General features: G+C 43.2%; 1 protein-coding gene across 2 annotated transcripts in view; it reads right to left on the bottom strand.

The window, feature by feature from the left end:
* NIBAN2 (niban apoptosis regulator 2) overlaps nucleotides 1–16,608 on the bottom strand; it is a 106,499-nt gene that overhangs the window by 41,839 nt on the left and 48,052 nt on the right. For both annotated transcript variants that reach the window (XM_069069559.1, XM_069069558.1), the window contains one exon: nucleotides 8,158–8,288. In XM_069069559.1, the coding sequence (XP_068925660.1) occupies nucleotides 8,158–8,288 (131 nt within the window). The remainder of the gene's footprint in view (nucleotides 1–8,157; nucleotides 8,289–16,608) is intronic.

Raw genomic sequence — 16,608 nt, 5'->3', positions numbered from 1 at the left:
GGAGTGGCAGTTCTCCTAGAAGCCCCCAAATGAAAAGAAAATTGAATTTCTAGGCAAAGATTATCTTAGAGGAAGCAAAACTCTTTGTCATAAAAACCACACAGAATCATAGATGCTGAAGTGAGAAAAAATCAGAAAGATCATTTCCCCTCCACACAAATATTCAAAGCTATAAAGGAGGAAGGAATTCAAACTCTGAAAAAGAGAAAGCAAAATGGACCAAGGTAAATGATGGAAGTGAAGAAAGACCCTCCTGGGAGGCTGTATGATGCAGTAAAAAGAACACGAGACCAGGAATCAAGAGAGTTGGGTTCCAGTTCCAGCTACTTAAAATGTGACCTTGGGCAAGTCATTGTAACATAAGGATTGGTCTAAATGATCCTGAGGGTCCAGTTCAGGTCTATGACTCTGACGCTACAGTAAAGAAGAATCATTAAGACAGAAGACTCTGGAAAGAAGGAGAAAGATAGGAATAGAACAGTTAAGAGCCCCTGTTGACTTCAGAAACTGAAGGAGAAGACAGGAGAGGGAATAAAGAATCTTGTTGAATAAATCATTCCATTGTAAGATACAGGCATCCCTACTGGGGATTCCCAAGGAATGGAGTCATTTGCCCTTGACTTCTCCCCTAACCTCTCTTAACTGTCCAGCGGGAAAAGAGACTGAGTCATAGACTCAGAGAATCATGGAATAAAAATTTCATAGTGGGGTAAGAGGACCTTCAAACACATACAAGTCCATGTTACAAATGAGGAAACAAGGACCACAAGGATATAGAGATTAAAAGTAATAAATGTCCTTAGTGGCAGAGCTAGGGCCAGAATTCACATGACAACTCTTAAGATAGCATCACACCACCACACAACCCATCTCATTCTAGCTTTGGATCTGATGGAGTTCTACTATGGTGCTAGACCCAGAAGATGAAGACACCAGAGAGTGTCTTTTAGCAGTGGCTGACAGAAGTTTCAACACTGAATGTTGTCTTTATCAGCCCTGCAGGATTTTATTATGAGTCACTCTTCTACCAGCCTAGAATTCATTCTCCTAATCCAGCACTTTAAGTCTCAGATCATGTTCCTCCTTCTTCAAGGAAGCCTTTCTGGCTAGAACTAATCTTTTCCTTCTCTTAACTCCTATATTATTTCCACACCATTCATTTCAGTGTGAAATCTTTATCAGATTTCATCACGTATTTAGGATGTTGAATGCATAAATACCTTGCCTAACTGAAATAGGGACCATATCTTAAGATTTTTTCCTGCACCTATCACAGAAGCTGTCACAAGGTAGAGTAAGTTCGGACTCTCAATAAATACTTGTTGATTAAATCCCTTTAAGGGTTCTGGAACCTTCCAAGGTCACAGGTGGTTGATATGTGGTTAAACCAATCATAGGACCCAGAGGAAATCACTTCCATCATAGTCCTTAGCCTCCTTTCTCCTCTGGTTGTTACAACTCCATGCAAGGAGATGTACAAAAACAGTCAGGCTAAGAAAATGCACCACCATCACTTCTAGGATTTACCCTGGAAGGCTTGAGAAATTTATGTATCATTAAAGGGACAAAATTATGCTTAAACTCTTCATGTTTTATATTAATATAATGTATAAATATACTACATAAAAAGAGAGATTATTGGGGCAGCTAGGTGGCACTGGCCCTGGAGTCTGCAGGATCTGAGTTCAAATCTGGCCTCAGACACTTAACACAAAAACTAGCTGTGTGACCATGAGCAAGTCACTTAACCCCAATTGCCCTCCAAAAAAAAAAAGAGAGAGAGACTATTTTGGTAAGGTTTCAAGAAAAGACTTGTCCTAATATCTATCCCTTGGATCTAAGGGAAAGAGAAGAAAGACCTACATCCAACTATCTGTAAGAAACACACATTTGTCTTGGACTCCCTGTATACCATCCTCTGATAAACCTCAGAACTGGGTAGAGAGAAAGTGGATAGTTGGGGATGGGTAGTGACAAGAGCCTGCTGGCAGTCCTTATTTATCGGCACAGACTTTGGATTCTGAGGATCTTGGGTTCAAATCATGTGTTTGATGCTTACCACCTGTAAATACGTTGGGCAAGGCACTTAATCTCCCTGGACCTCAGTTTCCTCATTTGTAAAATGAGGGAGTTGGCCAACTGGAGGTCCCTGTTAGCTTTAGATCTTTAATCTCATACATAGGCCGTAGGGAGAGATTAGGTTGGAGAGTTAGTTAAGGGCCAGGTACTATACAAATGCCAAATAAATGATGGTCTAGCACTGTGCCTGGAGCTAATCCTTTGCTCTAATCACATTCTGCCTTATAGCAAAGTCAGCTGTTTTCTCTCCTCAGATAATAAGTTCACTTCTTATTTGACATTGTATCCTCAGTACTCATATGGTATTTTGGACATATCAATCAATTAACAAACATTTAAATATGAAGGTACAAAATAAATTCCAAGTAAATGCTTGGGGTGGGGGGCGTGAAGTGGAGGTGGGGGAGGGGGTGGAGAGACTACAGCACTTATCACTTGAGCAGAGTTTTGAAGCAAAGGAAGAATTCTAAGAGTCAGAGGAGAGGGGGACGAGCATTCAAGACATGAGACTCTAGTAGGGCTGGCCATATGGCCAATAATGTCCTGAAATAGAGAATGAATGAAAATTCCTTCTATGCTTGGTTATCTAGGGAAAGTGTGACGCTGTGGAAAGAGTCCTGGACGGGTTCTAATTCCTCCTAACTCACCCCTTCTACTCTCTATCTCAGTATCATCTTCTCTAAAACAAGAAAAGGTACATCTCCAAGTCCATGTACATACACTCAGAAAATGTCAGAGCCTGAAGGGAGCCTGGCGATCAGCTGGGTCACCCTTGACTCTGTGTGTGTGTGTATACATTTATATATATATATAATTTATAAGTAAATATATGTACATATGTAGACAAATATATATATATATAAATACACATAAACAAGAGTTTGAATGTGTATGTGTGAAGTGTTTATGTGAATATAAACATACAGACATACCTGTATATGTTATCATATATTTTTGTTATCATATTCAATGCATATTATGTATATAAATATAACAAATTAATAAATACAATATAACATATAAATATATTACATAATGTATTAATGTAGTAATTTTATCTATTTATACATACACTCCAGGAGAATGCAAGTTCTTGAGAAATAGGGTTGTTTCATTCTTTGTATCTGTATCTCCCTACAGTGTGTGCCACACAGTGCCTGGCAGATAGGTGCTTAATAAATGATCACTGATTGATTGGATAACTCAACATTTATATACCACTGTGTGCTAGGCACTGTGCTGAGTGCTTTACAATTGCTATCTAATTTGTATAAATTTGTGAGTATTCACAACCAATTTGAACTCCCTCTGGAGGGAGCCTTGAGCCAGGGCTCCTCCTAATTCGATCATGGCCCCAGGGACACCTCTAAGGACCATCAGATCATAGATTTAAAGCTGAAAGAGGGGGCGGTTAGGTGGCGACTTGAATAGAGCACCAGCCCTGGAGTCAGGAGGAACTGAGTTCAAATCTGGCCTCAGACACTTAAACACAAAACTAGCAGTGTGACTGTGGGCAAGTCACTTAACCCCAATTGCCCTGCCTTCCCCCTCCAAAAAGGAAAAAAAAAAAGCTGGAAGAGACCTTACAGGTGATCAGGTATAACTCATTCATTTTCTAAATAAAGGATATGTGAGAAGTTAAGTGATTTGCCCAATCAAACAGCTAAATGAAAGACGAGAAGTAGCAAAAGGAAAAGAAAACTGATTAGATTGGAAGCTCTTGGCCTGTGCACTCACAAGGCTGAGCACTGGACTCAGAAGGGAATGAAGCTTCCAGCCTCATCAGCTGTCACATGCTACCTGGGCCCTGCCTACATCTCTAGCTTCATCTCCCTTACCACCTGTTCACAAGCCACAGGTGCACCTGGAAGTCCTAAAGAACTCTAGTTGAATATGAGTCAGGATGGACCATGGCTACCAAACTAAGTAACTTGGAAAGAGGGTGCAGGAACAGAAGTCCAATGTATGAAACAAGAGAGGAGATGGTCCCACTACATTCTCAACTGGTTGAGATACAGCTAGCATATTGTATTTAGCTCTGGACATCCCATTTTAATAGGGAGATTGAGAAAATGGAGGACAGCAGTCAAGGAAGGAGATCAAGACGGTCAACAACTTTTGAAGACAAGGACCTGGGATACAGGGGTTACCCCAGAGAAGGGAAGATTTAATGTGGGAAATGACATGATCACCATCTTCCACTATCTAAGAAGCTATGATACAGAAGATGTATTAGAATTGGTCTGTGTCTATCTTACTCCAGAAGGCAGGACTAGGGCCAGTGTGTAGAAGTTATAGGGAGACAGATTTCAGCTCAACATAAGGAAGAACTTTCTATGAATTGAAGCTTTTGAACAATGGAAAGGGTTGTCATTTTTTTTTTCAAGCATTGGAAGGGTCCTAGTAGAAGCTGGATGAGTACATCCGTCAGGAAGGACTCCAGGAATGGGCTGAAAGTTGGCCTTGGCCTCTGAGGTCTCTTCCAGCTCTGAGATGCTATGTCTATGAATGACAGCAAAGGGTAGTTTTGGAATTCCAGAGTTTTCCATTAGCTAGACACAAGGAAGTAGAAGCTGGGTTGAATTCAATGCTTGAGCTCTCTACACTGTAATCTGCTTCAATCATTTCATCTGTAAAACAGAGATAATGATAGCTTTCCCTTCTTTCACTCTCTTACTGATAAGGTATGAAGATTAAATGAGAGTGATACATTCTGAACTTCTTAGGAAAATGTGCTACACAAGCACTTGACAAGATTAGTCATCTTCATGACCGCCATTTTCCTCCACCTCCCTCCGGGGAAGGAGTGTACACATGAAGCATACAGGCAGAGGTCAGAGAACAAGAGCTACCATATCTTACCCTTAATAGCAACAGGTTCCCAGAGGGGACAAAATGGAGGCCAAGGTGTTCTCCAAAAGCCAGCAACTCTGATTTCTAGTTCTGACTCCAGGTCTATATTTTCATTACCCTTTTCTGCCACTGGTATTCTTCCTGAAGATCTTACTGAGGCAAAATGGCAGCATCTCAAAGTTGGAAGGGGCATCAGAGGGCATCCAATCCAATCTGTACTTGAAAAAGAATTCTCTTTATGACAACTCCAACAAGTCGGTATCCAGACTCTGCCTGAAGATCTCCACAGTGGAGAAGCCCACTACCTTTTGAGGTAACTCAATAATATCCATCTTTTGGACAACTGAAATGGTTGGATCCCCCCTTCCCCCCGCTTAAATGAAGCCTAAAGATCTACCTCTCTGCAACTCCTACCCACTTGGTCCTACTACTGACATCTGGGACAAGCAGAAGCTAAGTATGGTCTCTCTTCAATAAGATACCTCTTCAATTACTTGGCTATAGTAATCATTTCCCCATTGAGTCTTCTCTCTCCAAGCAAATATCAACAGTTTCCCCAAATGGTTGATTTTTTAGCATGACCTTTAATTCCCTTTACCATCCTGGTCTCTTTCTTGGGACAGGTTCCAATTTAGTCTTCCTAAATTGTGGCTCCCAGAGCTCCACATGATATTCCAGATGTTGTCTGACCAAAACAAAAGACAGTGAAACTATCACTTCCCTTATCCAGGACACTATGTCTCCCATCACAGCCTAAGAAAGTTCTGCCTTTTTTTTTCCGCTTGAACCTGGCAGCTTGTTCATTCATTTCAATACTGAAAGTATATTAAGGGAAAATTTACTTTCAAAAAGATCAGTTTTTCAAAGTATTCCATCATTAGCCTGGACTGGCTAAAGCTGCTGTTTTTGCTGGATGTGTTGTTGAACAGTCTTTCTGAAGGAAAGATGCTTGCAGAACAGCCCAAGAACCTGATGGCCGGCTTGGCCAGGGCCAGACAGGACGACTTCTTTAAATTCCAGTAAGTTAGGGGGTCACAGTTGTGTTCAAGCACCTCTTCCTCCAGGTAGGCAAGCACCATTTCCTTTGGCACCTTTGTCTTGTCTTTGAGATCTTTTTTTTTTAAGCTTGGCCATAAGTGACCAGAGACTGTCCTCTCCAACAGAGTTTGTAGATAGTGAACCTATATCACACCCATTGGAAACAGGTTTATCATCTGAGGTAGAACTCAATATTTCTAGTTCCCTGAGAAAGTTCTGCCTTTTTAGCTGTTTTGTGACACAGAGAGATCTTACAAAAAGCTTAGTAGCACAAGTTTTTCTCATGTCATTAAAGGACTCCTTGAGTCACCACTATCTGGTAATAACACCCTTCCATTCCCTTGTCCCAAAACATTACATGGCTAGCCTCTGCACATAAGATCAAGTCCAAACTCCTGAGCCCAACTTGGCATTCAAGGCCCCCTACAATGTGAGCCCAAATTATCTCTTCAGACTGATTGTCTCCATCATTCCTTTACAAAAACCCTCTGCTCTCACAGTCTGATCTATCTCCTTATTTATCTCCCAAATAATGTCCTTCCCATTTCTCATCCCTACCCTGGGATGGCTTCTTGGTAACTCTTTGACAATCAGAATCCTCTTTTTCCTCCTTCAAATCCAGTTCCTCATTCACCACCTAAGTGGTGATCTACCCTTCCTCAATATAGTTGTAACATTCACTGCACCACTCATCTGTTTACAACCCACCCCGTATTGTTAGTTAAGCTCAATGAATCTTATTGCCCTCCTTCCCCCATAAAGCCTAGCAGAGAGATGAGAAAGTACTGAGGAAACATTTGCTGATTGATATATCATTCTCTTAATGCCAATAAGCCAAAGCTAGGACCATAAGCACAGAAGGGTGGAAAACACACCTTTTGAAAAGGGAACAGTTTGCAGTGAAAAAGATACTGGAAAGGACACAGATTTTTTACTAGCATAAACCCCAGGGACCAGCATGGCTTGCCTGGTTCAAACAAGTAAACTCAGAATGGGCCAAACAAAGGGAACAGAATGGAAGAGGAGGAACAAGGGCTGAGAACTGACTCTCTAGCCCTTGAATAGGGAGGAGTAAACAACCCCCCTCCCAATTCCTAATGTTTTTGGTCTCAATGGACCTCCCAGGGTTTTCTCCTCATTTCTAGGCTGTCTAGTCTAAGTACATCAGATTTTCCAGAGGGATGGCAAAGGGGCACACACAGTTTACAATACAGCAGGCCAAAGTATCAGCTGTACCTGGTGATGGAGTTGGTGCCCTGCCCCCACAAACCTTTAAGCCTACTTCTTCAAGGCCCAAGTTAAGCCTCACATCTCCCAGGAATCCTTTCCTGAGCTCTCTAGTCTTCTGACAAGCATTACTGGGCTTCGTGATAGGGATACAAACATAAAGATAAAAGCATCCCTGCCCACAAGGGGCTTCCATTCTATTGAGGGAAACAGAAAACAAGAGATTCACCCACATCATGACACCAAGTGATGTGAATGAGGAAGGGCACTAGAAACTGTACAGTCATCTCTCCAGCTCCCGATCTCCTGGAGCTTAGTATAGACCCCTCACAGACAGAAAGGTGACTAACAATGTAAGCCAGTCCATGCTGTCTGTCCTACTAAACCCTAAGCTCCCTTCAGGGTGGGAATTATGTCTGGCCTTCCAAGGTGCCTAGCAGGGAGGCCTTGCACATAGTAAGGACTTGATTAATGCTTGTTTTATGAACTTCTACAGAATAAGTAGGTATTCAATTAAGGTTGGTGGTAATGGTTCAGCTGATTCCCTGACACCAAGTCCTGGGTACCTGGAATCTTTGGTGCACCCTTTAGAGCTGTGAGACTCCAAAAGTCAAACCACACAGCAACATTCCATCAAGACTGGTCTTGCAAGATGCAAGAAAGCAGAAAGGTGGTGGACTACAGGTGCCAAATGAGGCATATACTTGCAGTCACGGCCAATGTGTTCCTTTGTTTTGTCTGTACTTTTTATCTCTAGGGAGTGTTGGGGGCAGTGGAAGGGACTTTAGTAGAATATTAAAAAAAATTAAACTTCCAAACAGTATTTTAAAAACCAAGACTGAAGGAGATAAGACCTCTTTGGAGAAGTTCGGTGTGAAGTTAAAAGTACAAGACATCAGAGTCGAGTCTACAGTACTGATGCCCAAGCTGCACACATTGATAATGGACATACGGACTTACCTTTCGCCAGAGCAGCTGGGCCTGAGGCCCCCCAGGGCCTTCAATCTCATAGCGCATGCTATTGAAGAGAGCCACTCCATACTGGTCTTCATAGAACTGGAAGAAATCTTTCAGGATCTTACCAGTTTTCTCTATAGGGAAAAATAACAAAAGGAATTGTATTTAGTTGCTGGCTTGGAGAAACAGTAATCTAAATTGGTTAAAATGAGATGGTCCCTTCCTTTGCTCAATCTGTGAAATGGGTGGATTTCTGAAGTGTTCTCAAGTCTGAGCACTGTCAGGTACAATGGGCAGGGGACACTGACTTATTTACCAACTAATCAACGAGGGATATATTAAGTACCTACTATTAAGTGCCTTGGGCAGCTAGGTAGTGCAGTGGATAGAGCACTGGTCCCAGAGTCAGAAAGATTCATCTTCCTGAGTTCAAATCCAGACTCAGACATTTACTAGCCATGTGACCCAAGGCAAGTCACTTAATCCTGTTTGCCTCAATTTCCTCATCTGTAAAATGAGCTGGAGAAGGAAATGGCAAACCACTCCAGGATCTTTGCCAAGAAAACCCCAAATGGGGTCATGAGGAGTCAGATAAGACTAAAATGACTGAACAACAAAAGTTAAGTAGAATGTAAAGAAGACACAGACACAGAAAGCTGGGGACAGGAAAGACATGGAACCAGAAGATGGAATGCTATGACTGAAGACCAGAGAGCGCATTTTGGCTGGAGTGTAGCATGTGGGAGGACAATAGTGTACAATCAGCCCAGGAAGTGAGGCTGGGGCCAGGTCAGGGAGGGCTTTAAAAGTCAATGTACATTTTATTCTAAAGGCAATAGGGAATTAATGGAAATTACTGAGTGGGGTGGTGGCATGGTTAGATGTGAGTTTATAAGAAAATGACTTTGGCAGCTGTGTGGAGGACAAGCTGGACTGGACCTACTGGCCCAGAGTTCTCTCTCCATTTGGCAGCCCTGCCTTAGCGGGCCTGAAGGACGACCCCTCTTATGCCACAGAAAGAGGAAGGCTCTGACCAGCCATGTGGACATAGTCCAATCTACACAACCTAGTGTGGGTCTCCAAGGGGGTAGGACCTCTTTCACAGAAGGAAACAGTCATGATTAGTCACAGTTCTAAGAAAAGAAAGGCGAGGTTTATGGAACTGCTGAGAAAGGGAGGAAAGGGAGGTGGGTGTGAAAAGGGGGAAGAATTATTCCAAATCCCATAAGTATGAAAAGCCAATCATTAACTAGAAAAAGGCTCTGCAAAGACCAGTAGCACCAGGGCTCTCAATAGAGGCATTCCAATTTTTTTTTTTTTTGCTTTTTGTAGGGGGGAGGGCAGGGCAATTGGGGTTAAGTGACTTGCCCAAGGTCACATGGCTAGTAAGTGTTAAATGTCTGAGGCCAAATTTGAACTCAGGTCCTCCTGACTCCAGGGCTGCTGGTGCTCTATTCAGTGTGCCACTTAGCTGCCCCAGAGGCATTCCCATTCTTAAGGAAACTGAAGCCAGGGGCCAGCCATTTTCCTAAGACTTACAAACACTGGTCTTAGAGCTGGAAGAAACCTCAAGAGATCCCTTACCACAGCCCTGCCTTCATGCAGATCAGGTGTTATTTTAGCTTGAGCTGGTGAGCTTTGACTATTAAGTCACAGAACCTGGGTTCAAATACCTACTTTATAACTTGCGACCTGGGATGACCTTGGGAAAGTCATTTAATTTCATTCAACCTCAGTTTATTCATCTATAAAATGAGAGGGGGATGAACTAGATGTTCTCCCTTTTATTGATGAGACAATTGAGGTTATATAGCTAATAAGTGACAAAGGACAAATATTAGACCTCAATTATCTTGCATGTAGTATCTGTCTTACTCTAGGAATAGATGTGAGAGAGGAACAGATGTGAGAAAGTTGCTTCCAAGAGCATGTATTCTAGGATATTTATACATATATACACACATATATATGTATGTATGTATATAAGATATGACTCCCATCCTCAAGAAGTTAACAGCAGTCTAGTTGGGGAGATAAGCCCTATCTTCATGAAACAGTTCAACAATAAGACAGAGGGGCAGTGAGGTGGTACAGTGAATAGAGCACTGGCCTTGGAGTTAAAAGGACCTGAGTTCAAAATCACGCTCAGATACAGGACACTCACTAGCAGTGTGATCCTGGGCAAGTCACTTAACCCCAATTGCCTTGCAAAAAAAAAAAACCAAGACTAAAGAGTACTGTAGTTAATCATATACTAAATTATGTAGTTTGATAATTGGAGCTAGAGGAGCTTGGCGAAGGAACTGAGTAATCAGTGAAAGCTTCCTGGAGGAGCTGAGCCTTGAAGGAGGAAGGGAACTCCAGGAGGGAGGAACCGTGTAAGTGAAGGTTTGGAGGCAGGAACAAATACATCATATGTAGGAGTATGAAATTTCCTTAGTGAGTAGAGGATTCTGAGTGAGAACTGAGAGCCTTAGAGAGGGCATCCATTCTGGAGTTATCAAATAAACTGGACCAAGATGACCCCCTTTTTCCCCACTTCTCTCTCTTTTTTTTTTGTTTAGGCTGATTTGAAAGACTTATCTGATGATTAACTTCTTCCCCAAATCACTCTTCTGCCAGGGGCTAGCAAGATAAGGTTACAGGATGTTACCCTACATTGAGCACAAATGTTGCCAAGTCATCAGCACACAAGCCAACCAGCAACCAAGGAGTGCCAAGTGGCCAGTGCCAAAAGCAAAGCTCAGGACTGAGCAGCCCTGGCCAAGGCCAGGTGGCCAGATGGTCAGCAGTGAGATGAGACGCACAGTTAGCATTCTTTGTGAGAACACACGCACTCATAGGCAGCTTCTGCACTGGGGTAGAAACAGCTGCACTCAGGAAACTGGAAAATCTAGGGAAAGACAACATTCTTCTCCCAGACTGGATGCCAATATAGGGCAAACACCTGGGATCCATTCAGCAGCCACAGAAGACCGCAAATATACTGGTCTCTAGTAAAATTTCTCTCTGAATTCTGCATAGGTAGCCAATGCCTACACACCCTTTGATGGTACTGCTCAAGGTCCTTTCCTTCCATGAAATTTTCCAAAACTTAACCTCCCTGGGTCTCAGTTTCTTTGTAATATGAGGCTGTATGTGAGATGACCCTTATAGCTCTAAGCCTAGGATTCTGCTAACCCACCATCCCATTAACCCTCAGTTAACTTTTGTCTCTGTGTTACTCAGGAATCTCTGATGCTTCTCTCAATGTTGTATAATTATTTAAATTTCAATACTTTGTTTCCTTAGACTATGAACCCTCAGAGGGCAAAAACTGTGTCTCCTTCTGTCCACAGTGCAGCTAGGCACAGGGATGGATACACAGGACAGCCTGGAAAGGGTGGCTTCAGAGAATCCTGGGAAGACATATATAAACAGATGCAGAGTGAAATGCGCAAAACCAGAACAATTTACGTAACAATGGAAAGAAAAGGAACTTTGAAAGCCTTAAGAACTCTGATCAGTGTAACAACCAGTCAGGATTCCAGTGTACCAATGATGAAGTACGATGCCCATCTCCTGATAGTAAATAAACTTTTATTAAGTCCCTACTATTTTCCAGGCGCTGTGCTAAGCACTGAGGACACAAAGAAAAGTAAAAAACGATCCTCGCCTTTGAGGAACTCACAATCTACTGGGAGAAATAAAATGCAAAACAAACAAGCTATATACAGGGTGAACTGGAGATAATCAACCGAGAGAAGGTACTAGAACTAAGAGGATTTGGGAAAGGCTTCCTGTATGTAGAAGGTGGGATTTTAGCTGGGACTTGTAGGACACACAGTAGGCACTCAAACATTTGTTGACATGATTACAGGGATGTACTGGGGTCCTGTGGAAAAAGTTCTGAATTGTGAGTAGGAGCTCATTATATACTAACTGCTAGGTTAGAAGGGAGAGGGGGAACATGACAGGGCTAACCAGATATGGGCTGGCTCACATTCTTACCAGTAGCTAAATTCTCACCCATCCCAGTTACCATCCTCATGCCACCACACTCCAGCTCTCAACTTGGCACCTCAGATTGGCGAGTAGATTGTATGTGCTATTTCTTCCTGGCTGGGATGGTCTCAGGAGACTTTGTAGACCTGTAAAGTCCTGACTTTCAAAGGCTCAGGCCAAGAGGGAAATCAATGGTCCTTCCTGCAGGATTCAGCATGTGGGCTGGGCAGGAAGCCAGAAGCCCTTGCCAAAGGGGGCCTCCAGCCTCCCGATCTTTCCCAAACCTAAACTCAGCTACCCTGGAGCTTTAAGAGAAATCATCATTGATCCAGCAGGAGAAGTAGCAGCAACACTTTTGAAAGGAGCTGAAACAAGGTGTTTGCGGTTTCCAAGTAAAAGGTAGCAAATGAAAACAATAACAACCAAGTCAAATAATCAGCTCACAGCTATCCCCTTAACATCTTCACCATCACTGCCCCTCTCAGAGGGCCCTTTGGATAAGGTTGGGAAGGATTTGGGAGGGAAATTGAATTTTCCCAGGAAGGCAGAGAACAGAAGTGGCCTGAACAATCTGCCCAGTGAGGGAACGCTTGGCAGTGAGGGAATGTGTCTGATCAGGTTTGCTGAGACTACTGACACCACCACCATCACCACCATGTCCAGTATTCCTTCTAGACTAGCAAATCTTATGAAAACACTTTGAGTCTTTATTTTCCTCACACCTTTGAGATAGGCTTGGGGGGGGGGGTAGAGAATTCACAATAGGGACACTGAGGTTCAGAAAGGATAGAGTGCCCAAGGTCATATAATATATAATGAAAGTGGTATAACGAAAAGAGCACTGACTCTGGGGGTTGGAGGATCAGGGTTCAAATTCTGTCTTTGACACTTGGTATATGTGGGATTGTATGTGTGGGGGTTGCTTAGGTGGTGCAATGGACAGAGTGCTGGGCCTGCAGTCAGGAAGGTCTGAGTTCAAAGCCAGCCTCAGATATTTACTACCTATATAACCTTGGACAAGTCATTTAACCTGTTTGCCTCAGTTTCCTCACATGTCAAATGAGCTGGAGAAGGAAATGGCAAACCACTCCAGTATCTTTGTAGAGTCGGACTGAAGTGACTGAACAGCAAAAACAACAAATATGTGTGGCCTTGGGAAGGCCACATAACCTCCCTGGGCCTGTTTCTTCATCTATAAAATGAGGGAGTTGGACTAGATGGCCTTTGAGGTCCCTTCCAGCTCTCAAACTATGATCCTAAGATCTTATGAATCATTGTTATCCCTGTCCCCCACCCCCCACCCCACCCAAGCCCAATGACAAGGCTTCCAACCACAGCAAGAGCAGCATCCAGTTCTGCCCCAGATTAGGCCCCGAGTCCTCAGGCTGTTCAACCCTAAAACTACTCCACACAGAAGGTACAATGCTCACTTTGGGAGCTCCATGATCTCCCCATCTTCCATCCAGCCACAAAGAGGCTTGTGGCATGGATGTAAAGGCAATGGCCCTAGAAACCAAGGGGAGGCTCCAAGTTCTACAATTCAAATCAGTTGATATTTGTGGCGACGTCTATGTGCAAGCCACTGTTTTGGGTGTTAGGGACCCAAAGATGAAAAGTGACACGAGTTGTGTCCTGGAGGGATTTGGGTTCACTCATTAAAGCACTGTGGAGAAACAACTGTCCACTCAGTCAGAGTTCTATTCCTGCTCCCACCACACCTACCCCAAGGTGAGCATCCTGAAAGAGCCAAGGGCAACAGCCTAGAGGGAATTGGATACAGGCACTGAAGGGAAAGGAGGAGTAAAGCATGACTGAGGTTTGAGGCTGCGTGGCTGAGAGAACGGTGATGCTATAAAAGGGTGATAACAGAAACAGGCAAGTCAGAGCTGGTTTGAAGGAGAGGGTCAGGCAGTATCAACGAGGATCTCAGAGTTGCCTGTGAGCCAGGGAATTGGAAATGTAGGTCAGTGGCCCAGGAGAGATGTCAGGCTAGAAACAGTGGTTTGAGAGTCTGAAAAGAGGACAGAGTTCAAGCTATAGGAACAGATAAGGCCATTGAGAGAGAAGGAATAGAAAGAGATAAATGTGCTCCTTGGGAAGTGCCTGAACTGAGAGGATATGAGCACAAAGATGAAATGGCAAAGGAGACAGAAAGATGATCTGTTAGAGAAGTGGGAGGGAAACCAGGAAAGTGTTGGTGAGTCATGGGACCCAAGGAAGAATTTCAATTAGAAAGGACACGGTCGAAATGTTAAATGCTACAAAGAAGTCAAAGAAGATGAGGACTGAAAAGAAGACAGTGACGTTGGTGATTAAGAGGTCATTGGTGACCTCTGAGATAGCAGTTTCCATAGAGGAAGCCACATCACAAGGCTTTGAGGAATGAGTGGGAAGTAAGGAATTAGAGAAAATGAGGATGGACAGCTCTTTGGGGAGAGTTGGCAGTAAAAGGAAGGAGGGAAACGATGGTATCTTCAGGGCATAATGGGCTAGGGGAAGGTTTATTTTGTTTTTGGTTTGGTTTTGTTTTTTTTTTAGGATGGAAGGAAGCCAAAGCTTGTTTGTAGGAAACATGAAAGAAGCCTGGCAAAGTTGCAAATGAATGCACATATAATAAGTGCAATGGAGTCCACTTTGGGCTAGCATGTTACCTGAAGGCTTCCTGCAGAAGGTGGAACTGAAGGTGAGCCTAGACAGAAGGTTGGGATTTGGATAGATGGAGCTGGGCAAGGGCATGCCAAGCAGGGGAGGCAGCCTAGGCAGAGGCGTGATGCATGAATGTGCATGGTGTGGATGGCAGGAGTGGAACGCTCAGGGAGGGTCATGGGACAAGAGGCAGGAGAGGTAGGCTGAAGCAAGTCAGAGGGTCTTGAATTCCAGGCTAAGAAGTGTGCATTTAACTAGTTTTATGTGGTCCAAATGCTTAACAATTTCTGTTTCTTCCCTTCTGCCTGACTGGTGTCTGCTTTGACACAAGGTTACTAACCTCATAAACTAGCATCCTCCCTTGCCCAGTGTCCCAAGGGTCCAGCATATACCCCCAGCTTCATTCAGCTTTATAGGATGCTTGTACAATCTGTCCTTCTTCTTTCCCCACTCTTTCAACCCCGCCCCAGATGCAATCCTGGGCTAGAGAACAACTCAAAACTCCCTTCACAATTCTTTCATCCCCCAAATTTGAATTACAGTTAACACACCCCTTGGAGCCAACCAACCCTAATGATTTTATTACTCAAATTCCTACCACATGGTCCCCATATGAACATTTGCTAAGTTCTTTCAGAAATCTGAATCTTATTATAAGTTTTCCTCTAAAAACTATCAGCCTTATTCCTTGGTCCTTCTCATCCAGACACCTTGTAACTTCTCATTCCATTCCAATGACCTTGGTAAAAATAAAACAACACAGATTTTCATAGTCTTAGAGCTGGAAGGTGCCTCTGATATCACCTACTCCAGCCCTTCTATTTTACCAATGGGGACACTGAGGCCTAGAGCTTTAAAGTGATTTGCTGAAGGTCACTTGGTTCATGCCGCAGCCTGGAGGAGAATAAAAGGTTTCTTGACTCTCATGGTCAGTGTTCTTTTTCCCTTGTAATATGATTTTTATCTAAAATATCACTTCCATAACAGAATCAGAGGAGATGAGATCTTTTCCTTCCATTTCTTTCCTCTTCTGGAGTATTAAGCCCTTTCCTGGAAAGCAATCCCAAGCTTTTGGATTATAGTTACTAATTCAACTCCAAAATATTTAAGTGCCTATTACAAGCAAGACTCTGCGCTGGCTTTGGGGGTACAAAGACAAGTCCCTTAACTCAAGGGGCTTACAGACCAGTAGGGGAAATGAGGCATGTACATAAACTGTAATCTAAACTGGTAAATTATTAAGAGGATAGAAGAATCAAGACATAATGTGGCCTGACAGATCTCAGGAGCAAGGAGCAGGACGGAAAGGTGCGATCAGAGATGTCAGAAATTTGGTATCAAATCAGTATGAATTTAAAACTCTGGGATGGAATAGGAGACAGAAGGGGTTGATAATAATAGCTAGCATTTACACAAGCCTACTATGTACCAGGCACTGTGCTAAGTGCTTTACAAATATCGCCTCATTTGATCCTCACAATAATCCTGGGAGATAAGTACTATTATTCCCATTTTACAGCTGAAGAAACTGAAGCAGAGCTAGGTAAAGTGATTTTTCTGGGGTCACATAGCTAGAAAGCATCTGAGGGAAGATTTGAATTCAAGTCTTCCTGACTCTGGGCTGAGTGCTCCATCCACTGGCTGGGCTTCACACACCTTTTATTTCCAAATGGCTCTAGTATGAATTCACTCAACATACATTTGCTGAGCATCTACCCCATGCTAGGGGCACTGTTCAGAATACAGAGATGAGGAAGACGTGATTCTTGGCCTTAAAGACTTAAAAAGGGGTAAGGAATACGGATAAAACTACGGCATAAGACA

Source organism: Petaurus breviceps, unplaced genomic scaffold, assembly GCF_028583685.1.
Source record: "Petaurus breviceps papuanus isolate PSGF00001 unplaced genomic scaffold, PetGlider_PUasm1.0 90779, whole genome shotgun sequence".
NCBI lineage: Eukaryota > Metazoa > Chordata > Mammalia > Diprotodontia > Petauridae > Petaurus > Petaurus breviceps.
The sequence above is the reverse complement of the archived record's forward strand: the minus strand, read 5'-3'. Positions and strand labels throughout refer to the sequence as shown.